The sequence below is a fragment of the Periplaneta americana genome, chromosome 10, assembly GCF_040183065.1.
Source record: "Periplaneta americana isolate PAMFEO1 chromosome 10, P.americana_PAMFEO1_priV1, whole genome shotgun sequence".
In the NCBI taxonomy this organism is placed as follows: Eukaryota; Metazoa; Arthropoda; class Insecta; order Blattodea; family Blattidae; genus Periplaneta; species Periplaneta americana.
This window is the reverse complement of record NC_091126.1, coordinates 98,381,615-98,398,623: the sequence shown is the minus strand read 5'-3', so window position 1 is coordinate 98,398,623 and position 17,009 is coordinate 98,381,615. Positions and strand designations below refer to the sequence as shown.

Here is a 17,009-nt window from a genome sequence, read left to right as displayed (position 1 = left end):
TATGCCACATTATCCAGAAAAAAATATAATGTATATTTGTACTGGGATAAAATAATTATAATTCATTGAAAATAATAATTTTAATTTACAATATAACCATATATTTAAGCTTTAATTTGATACCTCAATGAAATCTTTCGCCCAATTGGAAGTCTACTTTTTGTCCGTTGGAAGGATAATAAATGTCGGAAAATGTGAAATAGGAGAAAACACGCACTGAAGATGGCGTAAGGTATAGAAAGTATAGGCCGCTTATATTATAAACGTCCAAATAATTATTAAATTATTTAGACAATGGGTACAAGTTAAATATTTTTGAAGAAGAAGAAGAAGAAGAAGAAATGAGCTTCCAGATGAGGCAAAAATATTTACCAAAATTTTGAAGAAATGTGACATTTCTAGACTCGCTGTATACCTTAGCCTTTCTACTGCACTTTCCACACTCATTGATTCATGGAGAGGCATTTCTGAAGTTTCTAGATTTTAATACTTTCTGGGATTCAACCAAAGCTGCTTTTAATAAAGGCTACTGAAGAAGTCACTTATGAGTTAAAAACACACTGAGATTTCAGCACACATTCAGCGGACTCGGAGAAAATGTTTCTACCACTGACTTCACACTCTTGGTATGTTCACTGTAGAAGTTCATAGTTCATAACCACATTCTCTATCTGGTGACTATGGGCTCCAGAGGGAGAGGCACGTCAGGCAATTGTTGTTTGTAGTACTGTACTTGATTAGGAGCTTTCAAAAATAGTTTTTTTTTTTTTTGGTCAAGAGATAAGATTGTTAACTTCTGGGAATTTATTCTAACTACACACTTACTCGATACAGTGCATGTGAAGCAAATAAAACTGGGATAAAATACCAAGTAAATGGCTGCTTTAAGCACATAATATGATGTTGCATCTGAATATAATAATAGTACTTTCATCCATGAGTTCCTGTTGGCCACAATATCTTGAGTCTGTCATTCACAAATCTTGATACAGTTGAATGATATTTCTGCTCGAGAGCTTTAAGAGAAATAAGATTAAGTTTCGAAGGAGTCTCTCCATCTAATTTGCCTATCAGATTAGCAATGAAACGACCTAAGGCATCTGTCATCTCGTCTACTGATTCACATATTTTGTGATTGCCTATGTTGGCTCTGATATTGTTCATAACACGTAACGTGTTCAAGTACTTTTTCATAATACTCATTTGGAATATGGTCTTTGCAGTATTTTTTTTCTAGAAATAATTTAAATTTTGGAATTTGAATTTTATACCATGATATGTTAGTGGCATCCATTGCTTGGCATGTCTGCATACAATTGCTAGAGGATGGATGAGGCACCTGTTTTGGGAGTGTCTGTATGCTGGAAGAAGCCCGTTCTTTACTCATGTGCAGTTGGCTTCATAAATGCTGTTTGAATTGTGATTTTACAGAGCAGTCAATAAGTTTGTCACAAACTTGACATAAGACAATACGACCATAGTCATAAAAGCATTGCCAATCTCAATAAACTTTTTTTTTATCTTAGATGTCAACAATGCCATGGCATAGGCCTAGTATTCTGGTGTGGTACAAGTACTCAAAACTAAACTTTAAATTGGTTCTATGAATGTATTTATAATAAATGTTAGTATTTTAGTTACTCACTATTGTGAGTTATAAATTTAAATCTGGTGCATTTCATTCACAATAAAACGAAAGTAATGAATACAAAATTCATTGTTGTTTCTGCAAAGGTTTAATATTGGGAGATTCTTCAATTATGAAAGTAAATCCGATAATTTTTAAAATGTATGTAGGCCATTTTTAATACAACAAATGAAATATATGCACCGATATCTTTGCTAAAATATTAAGAAAGTAACATATGTAACAAAAATACGTACTTTTATGTTAAAATAGGTTAAGTAAGATAAAATTGTACCATGTTAAAGTTAATGCCATAATTTACAAAGATTTCTTTTTTTGCAGCTGTACATAAAACGAACAAAGTATGTAATTACATAAAAATCTGGGCTCTTCTTGTGACAAAACATGTTGGTGTAGGAACCTGGATTTGGAAAGTCATTTTCGATGAAACTAATTAAATTACCGTAAATGTACGCATAGAAACAAGGAATGAACAGAATCACAGCAGAAGAAAGCATTATCCTAACTAGGTAATGTACAGTAAACCAGAATTTCAATCTAGGTGAAAAAAATTATATTTTTTCAAAGTCACTGAAGTTGGTGTTTCTACACTGTAAACACTAACCAGATGTCTGCACTTCAGAAATCCGCAACATAAAAAGGGATTCGGAAGGATTAACGACAATAAAATTAATGCATAGCAGAAGTTGATGCCTGATAAACAGCCAGGTGATCCATACTCAGTTGTGCATTGGAGCGATGCAAAGAAATATTGTTCTGTGTTGTCCTTAAGCAAAATATTTTTTTAAATTTCACGTCGAAAGTCTGCCCAAAGGTATGTATTTTTGGTTTATATAAAGTTTAATTTATTTATTTCATGTTAATACTGTAATAATAATATTCGAAATTATTGAATTGAAAACTGAATTTCCAGTCATGAAGTTCATTTTTATACTGAGATTTAACAAAATCGGCACTTGCTTGCACGGAATTTTTTTTGACCAAAATATAAAACATCATTTGGGCTTTAAATCCCATATTGTGGTTTAACAGCAAACGTGCGTTTTTTATAATAAATTCTTTTATTTTAGGTGACGGCTAGCAAAAGCGATCTTCAGTGACTTGTAAACAGTCATATAAATTAATGTTCGTTAAGAAAACTCTTCAGAAACATCATATGAATATGTTTTGACCAGATTATAAACAGAAGAGTGTTCACAGAGCATTTTTAAGGGAATTAAGAAATCTATTTATTTTATGAATGATTTTAAGAGTAGTGCGGGGCATAAAGAGAGAGGTTTCTGGTGAAATTTCGGAATGGTTGAAGGTTGAAGTGAATCAACCTATCAACAACCCTACAGTTACTCCTGAGTTACCACGCAAATTTGGTTTTGCTATCTTTAGACTTGTAATTGGCCATGACTGCCTGGACAGTCACCTTCATAAACCTGGTTTACTTCCACCATCACGAAGTTTGATATGTTCTAACAAAGAAAATATGGACATGGAACACAACAGATCTTTTCAAACTTCAAAATGCATCTAGATAATATTATTAAATATTGGGAAGCAAGAATGATAAGGAATTTGTTGTTAAATCCTGAGCATAAAATACATATAGTACATCTATCCATCCATTATTACAGGACTGTGGGACAAATCCATGATCAAAATGAAGTGTAAAAATTATCATAAAATGTCTTTTATTACTATTTTATAGAGTTTATAAATATTATCTGTAACATGAAACAACTATTTTAAGAATACAAATACAGTCTACATGTCATCTCACCCTTGGTTTTTAACTGAATTAGAACTCACTGGTCCCTCGTGTTACATTAAGCATGATTATCATGCATTATATAAAAGAACAATTCCTGATTTGGAAGAAATTCTAGTTGGCTTTCTCAGGTACTATGAACAGTGACAGAAATGATATTTGGTTTTGTTAGCAGCAACAGAAGTAAGGAATGTGTTAGTTTAATGAACCAGAGCTGTTTCTTACACTTACAATGAAATGAAACAAGATGATTGTCTTGTTGATATTTCCATTATTAGAAAGATATTCAAGTTAAGCCATCTCTTAGTTCTAACACCTTATGTTGAAATGCATCCTTATAGAAGTACCTTCAACAATATGTATTAATATTAATTAGAATTTGATAGATAAAATTAAATTAGTACATTATAATTAACACCGTGTCCACAAAGTGGTTACAGTAATATCGAAAGTCATACATTTGTGCAGTAAATTAATTTCTTTCCAGCTTAAGTGTCGTTAAATCTTCACCTTTCACTCTGAACTCGAGATATATGGTTACTGAAGCTCTAAAAGAGAATGACGTAACCTCAAAATGATACCTTTGCTAATCTACAAGAAGTATATTCATTTCATTCAATTTCAAACCTCAGTCACTCCTGTCTTTTTATCATGATACATATAATATATGGTGATTATAATTAAGTATCAATAAAGCGTCACAATTTGGTTCATAATTTAGCAGCTGACAAGCTATAGAAAATTCATTTATGTTCCCAGTAATTATAATAAAGATAAGATACCTCTGCATCCATATGAAATACTTCCAACTGGAAATCGTAACAGATAACTTTTCAATATATCATCATTCAGAAGAACTCGCTTGATATTTTTATCCTCAGCTTTTTCCTTCCAATTTGTAATGTCCAGTGTCCTGATATCTTGAATTACACTATCCTCCTATCTTGATTTAGGTTTTCCAATTTTCTTGTTTAATTAATTTTCTTGGTGATCCTATTTCCATCAGTATGTATATGTCCAATCCAGGCTAGTCTATTAATTTTCACGCATTTCACCAAGTCAAGCTCATTATATAAGCTATTGTATAATTCATGTTTATATCTTTTCCTACAGGTAATAGCTTCTTGTACTGTTCCAAAGATGGATCTAAGCACCCTTCTTTCAAATATTCCTATGGATTGCTCATCATGCTTCAATAGCATCTATTTCCAATTTATACTGATTTTAATGATGATGTAATCTTCATGCAATTGAATACAATATTAGAATTATTACGAATAATGGACAACAGGGAAATTAAATACAATAATCATGACAGTGAATATGAAAGTTTGTGTTGCATAAAAATGTAACATATGAGTTATTGTGCAGAACAAGTGTTGTGATAGGTACTAAAAATTTGATGCCAGAATTCTTATCAATCTAGTTACTTAGCAACAAGTTGCTTGGGTGTACTTTGTATATCAGACATTCATTTATTTACCACATTAATACGTAAATAATTATTATTGGACATAATTTCTACAATCAATACTTTTAGGTAGCTTAACATGATTGCACTGACCGTAGGATTTACTTTATGACAGTTCAAATGGAAAGAGATTTAACTTTCTACAAATAATGTTGTTAATTAATTCCAAAAATCCAACTCACCTGGCTGAGAACCTGAGAAGAGTTATTCTACATTAAATGCCGGGAAAGCCTCAAGTCATACAATTCCAAATTTCATTTCTATGTGAGTATAACATAACGACAAAATGTTTTACATACTTCCCTACAACATATGTGTACTTCCTACATTATGTAGTAAAGGTGTGCTAATGTTGAAATTATACATTTCTAAAAATTATATTATATGAAAAAATCTGGGAGGATACCTGGTTAATGTGTTGACATATACAACAGAAGACTGAGCATATGGATTAGCTATCATAGCACTTTGCTCCTCGGTGTAATGTCATCTAAGAACCTATTTTCAGTTACTTTTTACGCTACTTACAAGTACAAAATAATGTAAAAAAAAAAGTAAATTTATGAACAAACAAAAATAGCGTTACCATTAATGTTAAAGTACATTACTAAATAAATAATATATTTTACACAATCTAGACAAAACAAAAATAGAAAACACCATTTGTAATTAAATTTTCACTTTTCAGTTTTGCTTCCAGAAGCTATTTTTCTTCCACAGCAGCAGCTGTTAATGCTTTTAATGTGCTAACAGTAATGCTATCTGTGAATTTTTCTGAAATCTTTTTTTTCATTATACCACAAATTAGTTCGACTTCATTATGTCCAAATAATATGGTAGCAGGCTTAATGTTTTGAAACCATTTTCCTCTAGTACCGGTAAGTTATCAATTATATACTTTGGGGCACTTTTATGTTACTTCAACATAAGTAACTCACTTTTTGTAGTTTCAGAGCCACAGGTAACATATTTGCCAGTAAGCCAAGCTTCAATTTCTGGCTTTCTGGTGTAGCTTGAAGGGAATTTACTTGTCTGTTTATTGTGATATGGGCTGTTATTTAGGGCCACTATGTTTCTTTTGGTTAATCCAGGAAATAATTGCCTTCAAATCCAAGTGGAACAATCTAGTCTCTTTTCCCCAATTTCATTTCTTTTTAAGAGCTCTACAGAGACTCGCTCTCTTGGCTACAATATCAGAGTGTTCAATCAAAATAATGTCTCTTATCTCTGCATTCTTTTTATACTTAAATCCCACAGACTTTACGATTTTCCTGTTTCTCTAGAAATGAAAAAAATGAGTGATTAAATTAATTAATTATTAAACGAGTAGTTAAACAGGGCGACTTTAATGGAAATTAAAACTGAAATGAAAGGAGCAAAAGAATATATTACATTTTAACATATGTTTATTAAATTCTTCTGGTAGTTGAGTTGTTTAAAGTGGTTAACTAGCTCATTTACTACGGAATTACTACTATTTGCAAACATATATTTAAGTGTGAATATTGTGAAATGGGTAAATGTATGTCCCGGCTGATTTAAGGAGTTTCTTGAAAATGTTAACTGATTACTTTTGCGTTTAATTAACTAACTCTCACATGTTTTAGTTGGAAACAAAGCATAAAAGGATTAATTTTAAAATTTATAATTAAAAAATAATGTCCAAACGTCAAAATGTAACTACGGTCCCTATGTCCCCAACTACATTTTACTCTGTTTTACTAAGTTTTTCTCGGAATGTTTCGATTTGATTTTATTTCCTCGGCCAAGATTATAAAAATAAATAGTTAAAAAACTTATGAAAGACAGGAATTGTTGTTTGTTTAATTCTGAAAGGACACAACTTTAACGTAAAGTTTGTCCCCAAAAATTTCGTAACGCCAGTCCCTCGAAATAAAAGAGCTACACAAAAGACAATTTTCCTTCATGTGCTAAATTTTAACAGTTGGTAGTGATGAGAGGTCAACATGGCACCAGTTAAAAAAACTTTTCGTCCATTGTCGTAATTTATTTTATTGAAAAATACAAAAATCATCACTGATTACTGAATGTTATGTTTTCTATTAGTAACACGGGTCCCAAGTGGCATTAAATATAGTTTGTATATATTAAACTTTCGTAGTATATGCAAAACATTACAATGTTTGTCGACTAAAAAATCTAACCTCCATGATATTTTTAACGATTTATTTTGTCAAAACTATTGCAGAAATTATACTAATTTGTAACAACAGTCCCTGTAACGTCGGTTCCTTTATTGTGGGACTGAGGTTTCATTTAACATTATTAAATACTGGTGGATAAAGTAACTTCGAATATTATTTCATGTGTTTGTTTATAGGAAAGAAAAACAGTCTGATAATGAAAGTAGGAAATATGAAAGGGAGAAGATACGTAGGCAGAGGGCAAATATGACTGAAGAGGAGTTGCAGAAAAAAAGGGACTATGGCAAAGAATATATATATAAAAAGAAGAAAGAAAATAGCAGATATGACTGATCGTGAAAAAAGAAATGTTCGAAGCCAAGTGAAATCTGAAGTACAGAAGTTGGGAAGATACCTTCAACAATGGGCTGTAAGGGAAAGGTAACAACAATCCCTTGGTTTTCTTTTAAATTAGAAAATCTCACATAAAAATTTTTTTAAGCTCAACTGATACCAGAATCTTCAATAATAGGAGCAAATGTAACCAATGTGAGAAAAAAGTACACAATTTAATATATTTTTTTTCCAGTTTTGTTATTCATATTTGCCCATTTCATAATATTCACCCTTAAACATGTTTTACTTAAATCAGCAAAAAGAAAGGAGAGAAAGACTTCGAAACATTTTAAAACTATACTGGACTAGGTACGTTTTTAATCTTACCTGCTGCCTGTGAGTTCCAGTTAATTTTTACAGAATTCAATGTTGGAATATCTTTATTCAGTTTAGATTATTGCAAGAACTCCCACTAAATAGTGCTTTTGTCCATCCATATTTCTTTATAGTGCATATGGCCTTTTGTGATAATTTAATTTATTCCATAGCCCATTGTGTTGTTCCTTCTACTGGATGCTTCAACCTCACCTTAATTACACTGTAAATAATGCATCGCCCTTGCTCGTGGATTATAGCTCGCTTCAGATCCATGGCTCTGTCACAGTGCAAATGTAATATGAAGTTACATCACTATGACTGAGACAGACGACACATCAAAACATGTAGAGTCATTTCGTCTTTTCTACACCATATGCCCGGGTATCCTCCCATATATGTTGCATAAGATACGGAATATTGAATATATACGTAACCTTCAATAACTTCATTTTTTCTAATAAGTGTGATGTGTAGTATTGTTAGAGGAAGTGAAAATCGGACTTTCACAAAAAAAAATCACAGAATGCAGTTGACAACTTCGAAAGAAAGGTGTTACGGAGGATATTTGGACCAGTGGTAAGGTAAGGATAATGGAGAATCCGATATAATGTATGAATTATATACCTTATACAACGATATAGAATTGTCAACTTTCATACGGATCAGGAGACTGCAATGGGCAGGACACATTAGTCAGGATGGAGAAGGGAAGGATACCAAGGAGAACTTTAGAGGGGCAATATGGAGGAAAAAGTCCTGTTGGAAAACCACGGAATAGATGGGAGGATATGGTTCAAGAAAATACTACCAGTATGCTGTGATTGCGGAACTGGAAGGTGGCAGCAAGGGATAGAGAAGAATGGAGAGGAAGAATTGGGGAGGCCATGGCTTGAAAACGAGCTGAAGAGCCATAGAAGAAGAAGAAGAATAAGAAGTATTGTTAGAGATTATACAAATCATTGTTCTTCCATAGCAGTAGTTGTTAATTGTTGTCAGAGATTACACAGCACTAGTGTTTTAATCTACTCACAGCAATGCTATCTGTGCGCATCATATTCATAGAAAGAACACCATCAGATATTACCATATGGTTTAAGTGTATATTGTCCATCTTACAACTAATGAAGACTTTATACACGCAGGAGTGCTTGCTGGAACAGTACAATTTCAGACGACGATATTTTACAAAGATGTGCAAGTAACAACTGCAATTTGAAGGGAATGTGGGTGTTATGCCTTGTTATCAAGGGAACTGTCTCCAGTGTTTTGGAAAGTCTTCCTGGTTACATCTTTGGAAAGAGATAACACAAGTGCGTCCCATAAACAATATCTATTATTATTTAGACACCTTAAGAAGGTTAGTGTCTGTTATGTTTAGATGCTTCAGCCAGATTTCGATTTGAATATCACATGAAGATTGCTACTGATGTAATGCTCTTCAGTAACCTATATTTCGCTGGAAATAGAAACAACCTGAGACAATTTTTTCTGGTTACAGTTCAAATACCCGAAAATTTCACAGTAACACAAGAACTGTGAAGGCCTTCGATATCATACTGTAAAGATTGTGCAGATATTTATTAATGATTCAAGCAGTATTGAAGCAATTATTGCAATGAGAATGAAGATACATGTACAAAGTGTCAATATAATATTACTACATGCCCAAATCATTCACTCATTTGGGGAAATCCCTGAGATAAAAAAAATACTCAGCACACACACACACACACACACACACACAGAGAGAGAGAGAGAGAGAGAGAGAGAGAGAGAGGGAGAGGGAGAGGGGGAGGGAGGGAGGGGGAGGGGGAGGGGGGAGAGAGAGAGAGGGAGGGAGAGAGAGAGAGAGAGAGAGAGAGAGAGAGAGAGAGAGAAAATTTGAATATCCTTCCAATGTCCTTATAAAATATTTTTAACATAAATATAATATCCAGTATTACAATGAATATATATTTAAGGCGATGAATAATATGGGTTAAGTGGAATGCTCATACTAGGATAAAACACCAAACTTGGAGTGTACATTGTACTCCTATATTCACACTCCTCCTGCCAGTTAGTGGTAGCAGCAGTAATATGGTGGTGGTGGTGGTGGTGATGTTCCTGCTGTTGATTAATGCTAGTAATAGCAATAACAATAATAATAGTCTCTCATATTAAAACTACACTGCAGAAATCAGAGTAAAGAACAGAAATTCATTTATATTAAATATAAATTTATTGATAAGATGCACGATGGTTTAGAGTTAAACTGACCAAAATTTTAAAATCAATCACTGACTTTCAGCTGCCAGATCGTGTAGCTATGAATGCAATACATTTTATAGCAAATAAATGCAATGTAAAGAGGACGAAGGTTGAGATTTGTTAGATCATATGAATGGTATAGCAGTACATAATGAAACAGAAGATTTTAATATTGTAAATACATTAATGCTAATAAATAATTCAGGTTAAACAGTGATACTTATAGCAGCAATATTTTTGGTATGCTTGTCCAACTGCAGATGTATTTAAATTTGGATTTGAAATCTTTAAAAGAAGCAAGCAACACACACAAGAAATTCAGGAACACACCTGCTTTCTGGGGTACTGTCTGAAATAACACTATTCATCATCATCATCATCATATCCCATACACTATCTATCTATCATCAGAAGTTCAGGCTCATTATTGCATATATTTATCCCAAGTTCATGTACGGAATGATCTTGAAGGTTATCAGTAAAAAGGTACTTCAGGAAACAGACAGAAAAATCAGGAAGATTCTGCATTTACACCAAAGTACCACAGATACGAGAGACACGAGAATGAGAGACGGTGGACTTGGGATACCCCGCCTTGAGACACAAGTCTCATTGTCAAGCCTGAAGGCGGGGATGGCCCTCTTGAACAGCGTTCATCTGCTCATGCGAACAGCTTTGGAGGGAGGCAAACTTAATATGCGCCTGTGGAAGTTGGCAAACGTGTTGCGTTTGAACTTCCCTCTGACACCTAACACATTGGTGAGAGCCAGGAATAAATTGAAAGAGAAGGAAGCGGACGACTGGTGTAACCTTCGAGTGCAGGGGCAAGGTGTCCCAAATTTTAGAAACTAACCAGTCGTCAATTCCTGGCTTTATGATCCTTTCGTGTTACGTCCAAAGCGATACATCGATGTACTCAAGCTGCAGACTAACACATATGGTGTCAATGTGACCCTGGCTCAGGCGGACAAGAGCTGAGATCTGGCTTGCTGCAGCTGCCACGAGAAACCTGAAACGCTAGGCCACGCACTCGGAGAGTACAGGAAAGGGCATGCACATCAACAGGCATAATGCCATAGTGGAGAGAATTGCGCATGAATCGAGTAAAAGAGGCTACACAGTAGCTCGTGAGGCTGAGCATCAAGTCGATGAGAGGAGAATCAAACCCGACCTCGTTGGTAAGGGGTTCTCGTAGTCGATGTAACTGTCCACTATGAGAAAGGGTTCTCCCTCTTCGATGCCCATAAAGAAAAGTTCAGCAGCTTGCCGATAATCTGGCTGGTGGTCGGGCTTGAGTTTCCAAGGTACTACTGATTGTGGTTGGCCCAACAACTCTAGGGATCATCAGTAGATTAGGTCTTGAGAAGTATCGCTCCATGTTGGCATTAGGGTCAAGTCTGGACATCATGTATGCCCACCTGGATTATGCATGATCGGGTGATCAACCAGGGGTCCGTGGATCCCTGGGAAGAGAATGGCATCCCGCAAAATTGCGTTGTTCTTATAACATCAGTAGACGTACTGACAAAGAATTTATTTTGAGTATAGTTCTAAAAAAAAAAAAAAAATTGCAAGTGAATTCCTTAATTTTAGAGTAGTACTTTTTTCATCTTAGATCTTACAGCACAAATTGAAACGTCAATATAAACATCAAATGTAAGTAAAATAGTCTACTCCATCATGAATGTCTGCCTCTGACCCTAAAAACTAAAATAAATCTATTTCTCTTTCTTTAATCAAGAACACAACATTCTTAATTTGAATGGTAAAAAATGAGAACATCAACATGAAATAAGCTTCGTTCTTACTTGCAGTTTCATTTGCATGTTTTTTAAATTCTTATAAATATTTCCTATGCAACATATAAGAGAGTTCTTTGAAGGGAATGCTTTAATACTAGTAATAATGGTAGTGGTATTGGTATTCGTAGTAGTGGTGGTGGTTGTGGTGGTGGTGGTGGTGGTGGTAGTCATCATGGTGATAGTGATGGTAGTAGTAGTAGTAATAGTAGTAGTGGTAGTAGTAGTATTAATGATAATGATAATGATAATAATAATAATAATAATAATAATAATAATAATAACAACAATTTACTGTTAAAATACTACGACATAATGAAATAAGGATTTGTCTGTTTAACACAACATAAATTATACACAGAAATACATAGATGCCAACATGGTTCACAGAGAAATTTTGGTTTTCGTGCTGAAATAGCTAAAACCATAAAAGTCTTTAAGGTTCAATATGTAGACAAAATATATTGATAATGAAGTTAGGATGCCACTGAATCATGACAGTGTATATAAGTATTGTTATTGTAACACCATGTTACAATATTTTAAAAAGAAGAAAATTATAACATGAAACTCAATGAAAATGGCAGTCATCCATAAGACACCACCACCTAACTCACCACCATTTTAGTGCTGTGCCACTAACAAAGTAATCAATATTGTTATTTCACGCATTGTCCAGTGACATGTGAACAATACTTTTCATATTTTAGCTTGGTAACTACCACTGGCTACTCAGTGCCCAGTTGGATCTTTCTAAAATTAATAGCAATGTGCCTTTAAATGAACACCAACAAACATTACCAGTAGTAGATCTCTGCTATATCTGCCAGTTAGTGAAGCAGGCATGGTGAAGAAGCTCTTTTGCAGAAGGACGTAACTCGGAGTTGATATGTAAGCACTGCAATGCGAGGTCCTTTGCAGCCCAACTTAATGTGTCAGGAATAGATGGTGGATCTTTACTTGATGCAATCTGCAAAATCAAGGCATGAAAATATAATAATAATAATAATAATAATAATAATAATAATAATAATAAAAAAATTGGTGTAACCCATTTTTGGAAAGAAGCAGCAGCAGCAGCAGCTTAGAAGTAGTTTAGCTTCCATTACACAGATACAGAGTTTGTACACGGAATATAAATAAGATACAATAATAAAATTACACAATCATATAGGCTACTAATTGATAAATAAAGTAAGACCATAGATGAAGAATCGTCTGATTCTCAAAGATTATAATGGAACGAAAAGAAAAGTAGCATGTGTCTGGCAGGAAGATATATCTATGCCCCAAGAAGTAGCCTGATTATTCAATATTAGCACAAAAATTATTTCTGTCAGAGAAATGAGTGGCTGTATGTTAAACATGAACAAATGGAAAATTTAAACTATGTACAGAAATGATTAGATAAACTATTTCAGTGAGGACTCTTGCAAGCAACAGATAATGTCTTTGAGGAGAACATTTTTGACCACAAAGAAACTGAAGCTGACAAAGCAGCACAGAATGCAGAATGTACACTTTGCAGCAAAAAGAATGGGCCGCCAACAATTTACAAGTTCCAGATACATAATACAGCACATGCTCGTCTCGTCAAAGCTGCCGTTCATCAGGTAAATTATAATTAAACTATTTAAATTTGCTGTATTTTGTTTAAGATTCTGAAATAAGTTGTAAAATGGAATGGAGGGATGATTTTAGATATATCGGAAGAGAAAATAACAATATAATTGATAAATACAAAGTCAATCGAAACAAATATGAACAGGAGAATCACGTATTATGCCACTCTGGAACCATGCACTATGTCAATCTGGTACTATCAGTTTCAAGAGTGTAGATCGTTACTGCATGGATCTATAAAACAAGTGAATAGTACTAGCTTATAGTTCGTGTATCAGCCAATCTTAATTTTTTTAATTACAAATTTCCCCATCATATTTCCACAAAGGTAAATTTATGTAAAGATTAATTTTTGGTCTACAGAATTTATCTGTTATGGTAACAATGATTATTAGAGGAGAAAAATTCGCTCCAGCACTGGGGATCGAACCCAGATTCTTGGTTCTACATACCAAGCACTCTAGCCACTGAACTACGCCGAAGTTCAATCTACAGCACCGGATCGAATCCCTCTTCTCTACTGTTTTTTCTTTGTGGCCTGGCTTCTTGTTCGACATATACATTGACATATATTAAGTCAACTGCCATTATACAAGGAGCGCACTCAATTGAGTGACTTGATGGCCAGGATTCCACAGTATATGCACTTTTGGGCGAAGAATCTACGTTTATTTTTTTTATTTTAGTAGGTTATTTTACGACGCTTTATCAACATCTTAGGCTATTTAGCGTCTGAATGAAATGAAAGTGATAATGCCGGTGAAGTGAGTCCAAAGTCCAACACCGAAAGTTACCCAGCATTTGCTCATATTGGGTTGAGGGAAAACCCCAGAAAAACCCTCAACCAGGTAAATTGCCCCGACCAGGAATCGAACCCGGGCCACCTGGTTTCACGGCTAGACGCGCTAACCGTTATTCCACAGGTGTGGACAAGAATCTATGTAAAGATTAATTTTTGGTCCTACAGAATTTATCTGTTATGGTAACAATGACTATTAAGAGGAGAAAAATTCGCTCCAGTGCCAGGGATCGAATCCAGGTCCTTGGTTCTATGTACCAAGTGCTCTAGCCACTGAGCTATGCTGAAGTTCAATCCACAGCACCGGATCGAATCTCTCTCCTCTAGTCAGGCCACAAAGGAAAAACACTAAAGAGGGATTCGATCTGATGCTGTGGACTGAACTTTGGTGTAGCTTAGTGGCTAGAGCACTTGGTATGTAGAACCAAGGATCCGGATTCGATCCTCAGTGTCGGAGCGAATTTTTCTCCTCTAATAATCATTACTAAATTTATGTGGTGGTATCTCTTACATTATATGTCCACACTCTAGTAAATAACAACCCCCTCTTCCAAAACTACCCCTGTCTAAATAAAATGGTCTGTCTTGGCATTACTCTTGAATATGACAGACATGCAACAACTCTAACAACAAATCATAGCTCTGGTTCGCGTACATTATTGTATATCATGAGTAGCCAGAGTGATTGGAGTCCTGTTCCATAGTCTTGTGGACTCCATGCCTCACATAATGAGGACAGTTGTTGATGCAGGTGGTTTTTGGACGAGATACTAATCCCTACCACAGGCCTTTTCTGTTCATATTTATTTATATTTGTGGAGTGTCGTTTCAAATTGTATTAAATGCAGAAAAACAAATTTTACAGGAAACGTAAAAAACGTTTCACGGCTAAGATAATGGAACAATTTTAAATATCTTAATGTCACTTTTTAGGCATTGTGAAAAGACACCAAATGTAATAAACACTGACACTGATTGTTTAATCTATTGCATGATATTGTCAATTGAAGTTTGCACTTAATACGTTTTGCACCGACGCAGTGTATTTAATACGTTTTGAAGCGATTTTGTCACATAATACGATTGGCATCTATAAACCATGCTGAATTGTGCCCTGTCATTTATAAGTTTTTCTGCAGTTCTTACAGCAGCATACTACGTAGGACGATATATTAATAGTTTTTATTGCTTTCTGCTGGAAAATAGTGATAAGGAACGGCGAGTTTCTTACCTGCAACCCTTCGAACGGAGCTGCCTAAAGAGACATACTTTGGATCGTGCGGCCACCCGGGTCGATCTCTAACTCACATTGAATATAAATTTTAAATAATTATGGCATCTACAGGGTGAGCACAAAGTTCCGTTACCCCCTTAAATATCTGAAATATCTCAAATATGCACACTATTGACGTAATTCTGGTCATAATTCAAACATACAAACAAAATAACCATTGTACACTAACTGTGTATACCTAAGTATCTAAAGAGTCAGTATGTTCCCCATTATTCTCATGACACAAAATAATACGGACTAATAGGACTTTTTGCCCACCCTGTATATTTTATTCTTCAATCCTTATATATATCATTCATCGGCGAACAGCCTAATACATTTGATGAACTGTCGAAATTAAATTCACTGATAAATGTAGTGACACAAGATGCCACTTCAATAGCGCCCGCCCAGCCTGTGCTTCATTTCATGTAAAGAAATTTGTCTTCTGTGAAGCTTTATCAGTTACACAGAGAGTATAGAAAGCTAATTGTCTTGAATAATATACTTCACTTATGTTGAGTTTCGAGAGCAGTTGCAGTTGCTGTAAGTCGAAACAAAATGACTGTGTCTCACTAGATTCTGTTCTCATAATTTTATGGAACGTATTGGCACGAAGCTTATGTGCGCCTAAATCGACTAAGAGCCTAGTCTTTTTCAGTGTATCATCGCAGTTTCTTATTGGGAACAGCATGTGTGCGCAATAACTGCATTCATCATTGGCCGGTGTGTCCACACCTGTGGAGTAACGGTCAGCGCATCTGGCCGCGAAACCAGGTGGCCCGGGTTCGATTCCCGGTCGGGGCAAGTTACTTGGGTGAGGTTTTTTCCGGGGTTTTCCCTCAACCCAGTATGAGCAAATGCTGGGTAACTCTCGGTGCTGGACCCCGGACTCATTTCACCGGCATTATCACCTTCATCTCATTCAGACGCTAAATAACCAAAGATGTTGATAAAGCATCGTAAAATAAAAAAATAACCTTGGCCGGTGTACAAAATCCTATAGCCTATTGAATTCTATCCGAGAAAAAAAAAAAAAAGAAAAAAAAAAACTTTTTATTCTTAAGTCGGGTATTAACACTTTCATTGTACATTTTGAAGAACTTTGTAATATTTAAGTCGGAAGCCAAATAAAGTCTCTGACTTTTACTTCTATTGTAATATGATTCCCTTGCTCTTTCTTATAGTAGGTTATTTTACGATGCTCTATCAACATCTGAGGTTATTTAGCGTCTGAATGAAGTAAAGGAGATAATACCGGTGAAATGAGTCCAGGGTCCAGCACCGATAGTTATCCAGCATTTGCTAATATAGGGTTGAGGGAAAACACCGGAAAAAAACTCAACTAGGTAACTGGCCCCGAACGGGAATCAAACCTGGGCCACCTGGTTTCTCGGCCAGACGTGCTCACCGTTACTCCACAGGTGTGGACCATTTGCTCTTAATTTAGAGATAAATTACACTACTTCCCTCTTCTTAGCTACATATAGTGCTCTCTTTCGGGCACCTCTCGTCTCTCTGGTTCCCTT

At 34.9% G+C, this 17,009-nt stretch overlaps 1 protein-coding gene across 1 annotated transcript in view; it reads right to left on the bottom strand.

Annotated features, from left to right (window-relative positions):
* Positions 1 to 9,561: 9,561 nt before the first annotated feature.
* LOC138707924 (mitogen-activated protein kinase kinase kinase 1-like) overlaps positions 9,562 to 17,009 on the bottom strand; it is a 138,469-nt gene continuing 131,021 nt past the window's right edge. Inside the window, exon 15 of the mRNA XM_069837988.1 lies at positions 9,562 to 12,755. Within this exon, the coding sequence (XP_069694089.1) occupies positions 12,603 to 12,755 (153 nt within the window). The 3' untranslated portion in view covers positions 9,562 to 12,602. The remainder of the gene's footprint in view (positions 12,756 to 17,009) is intronic.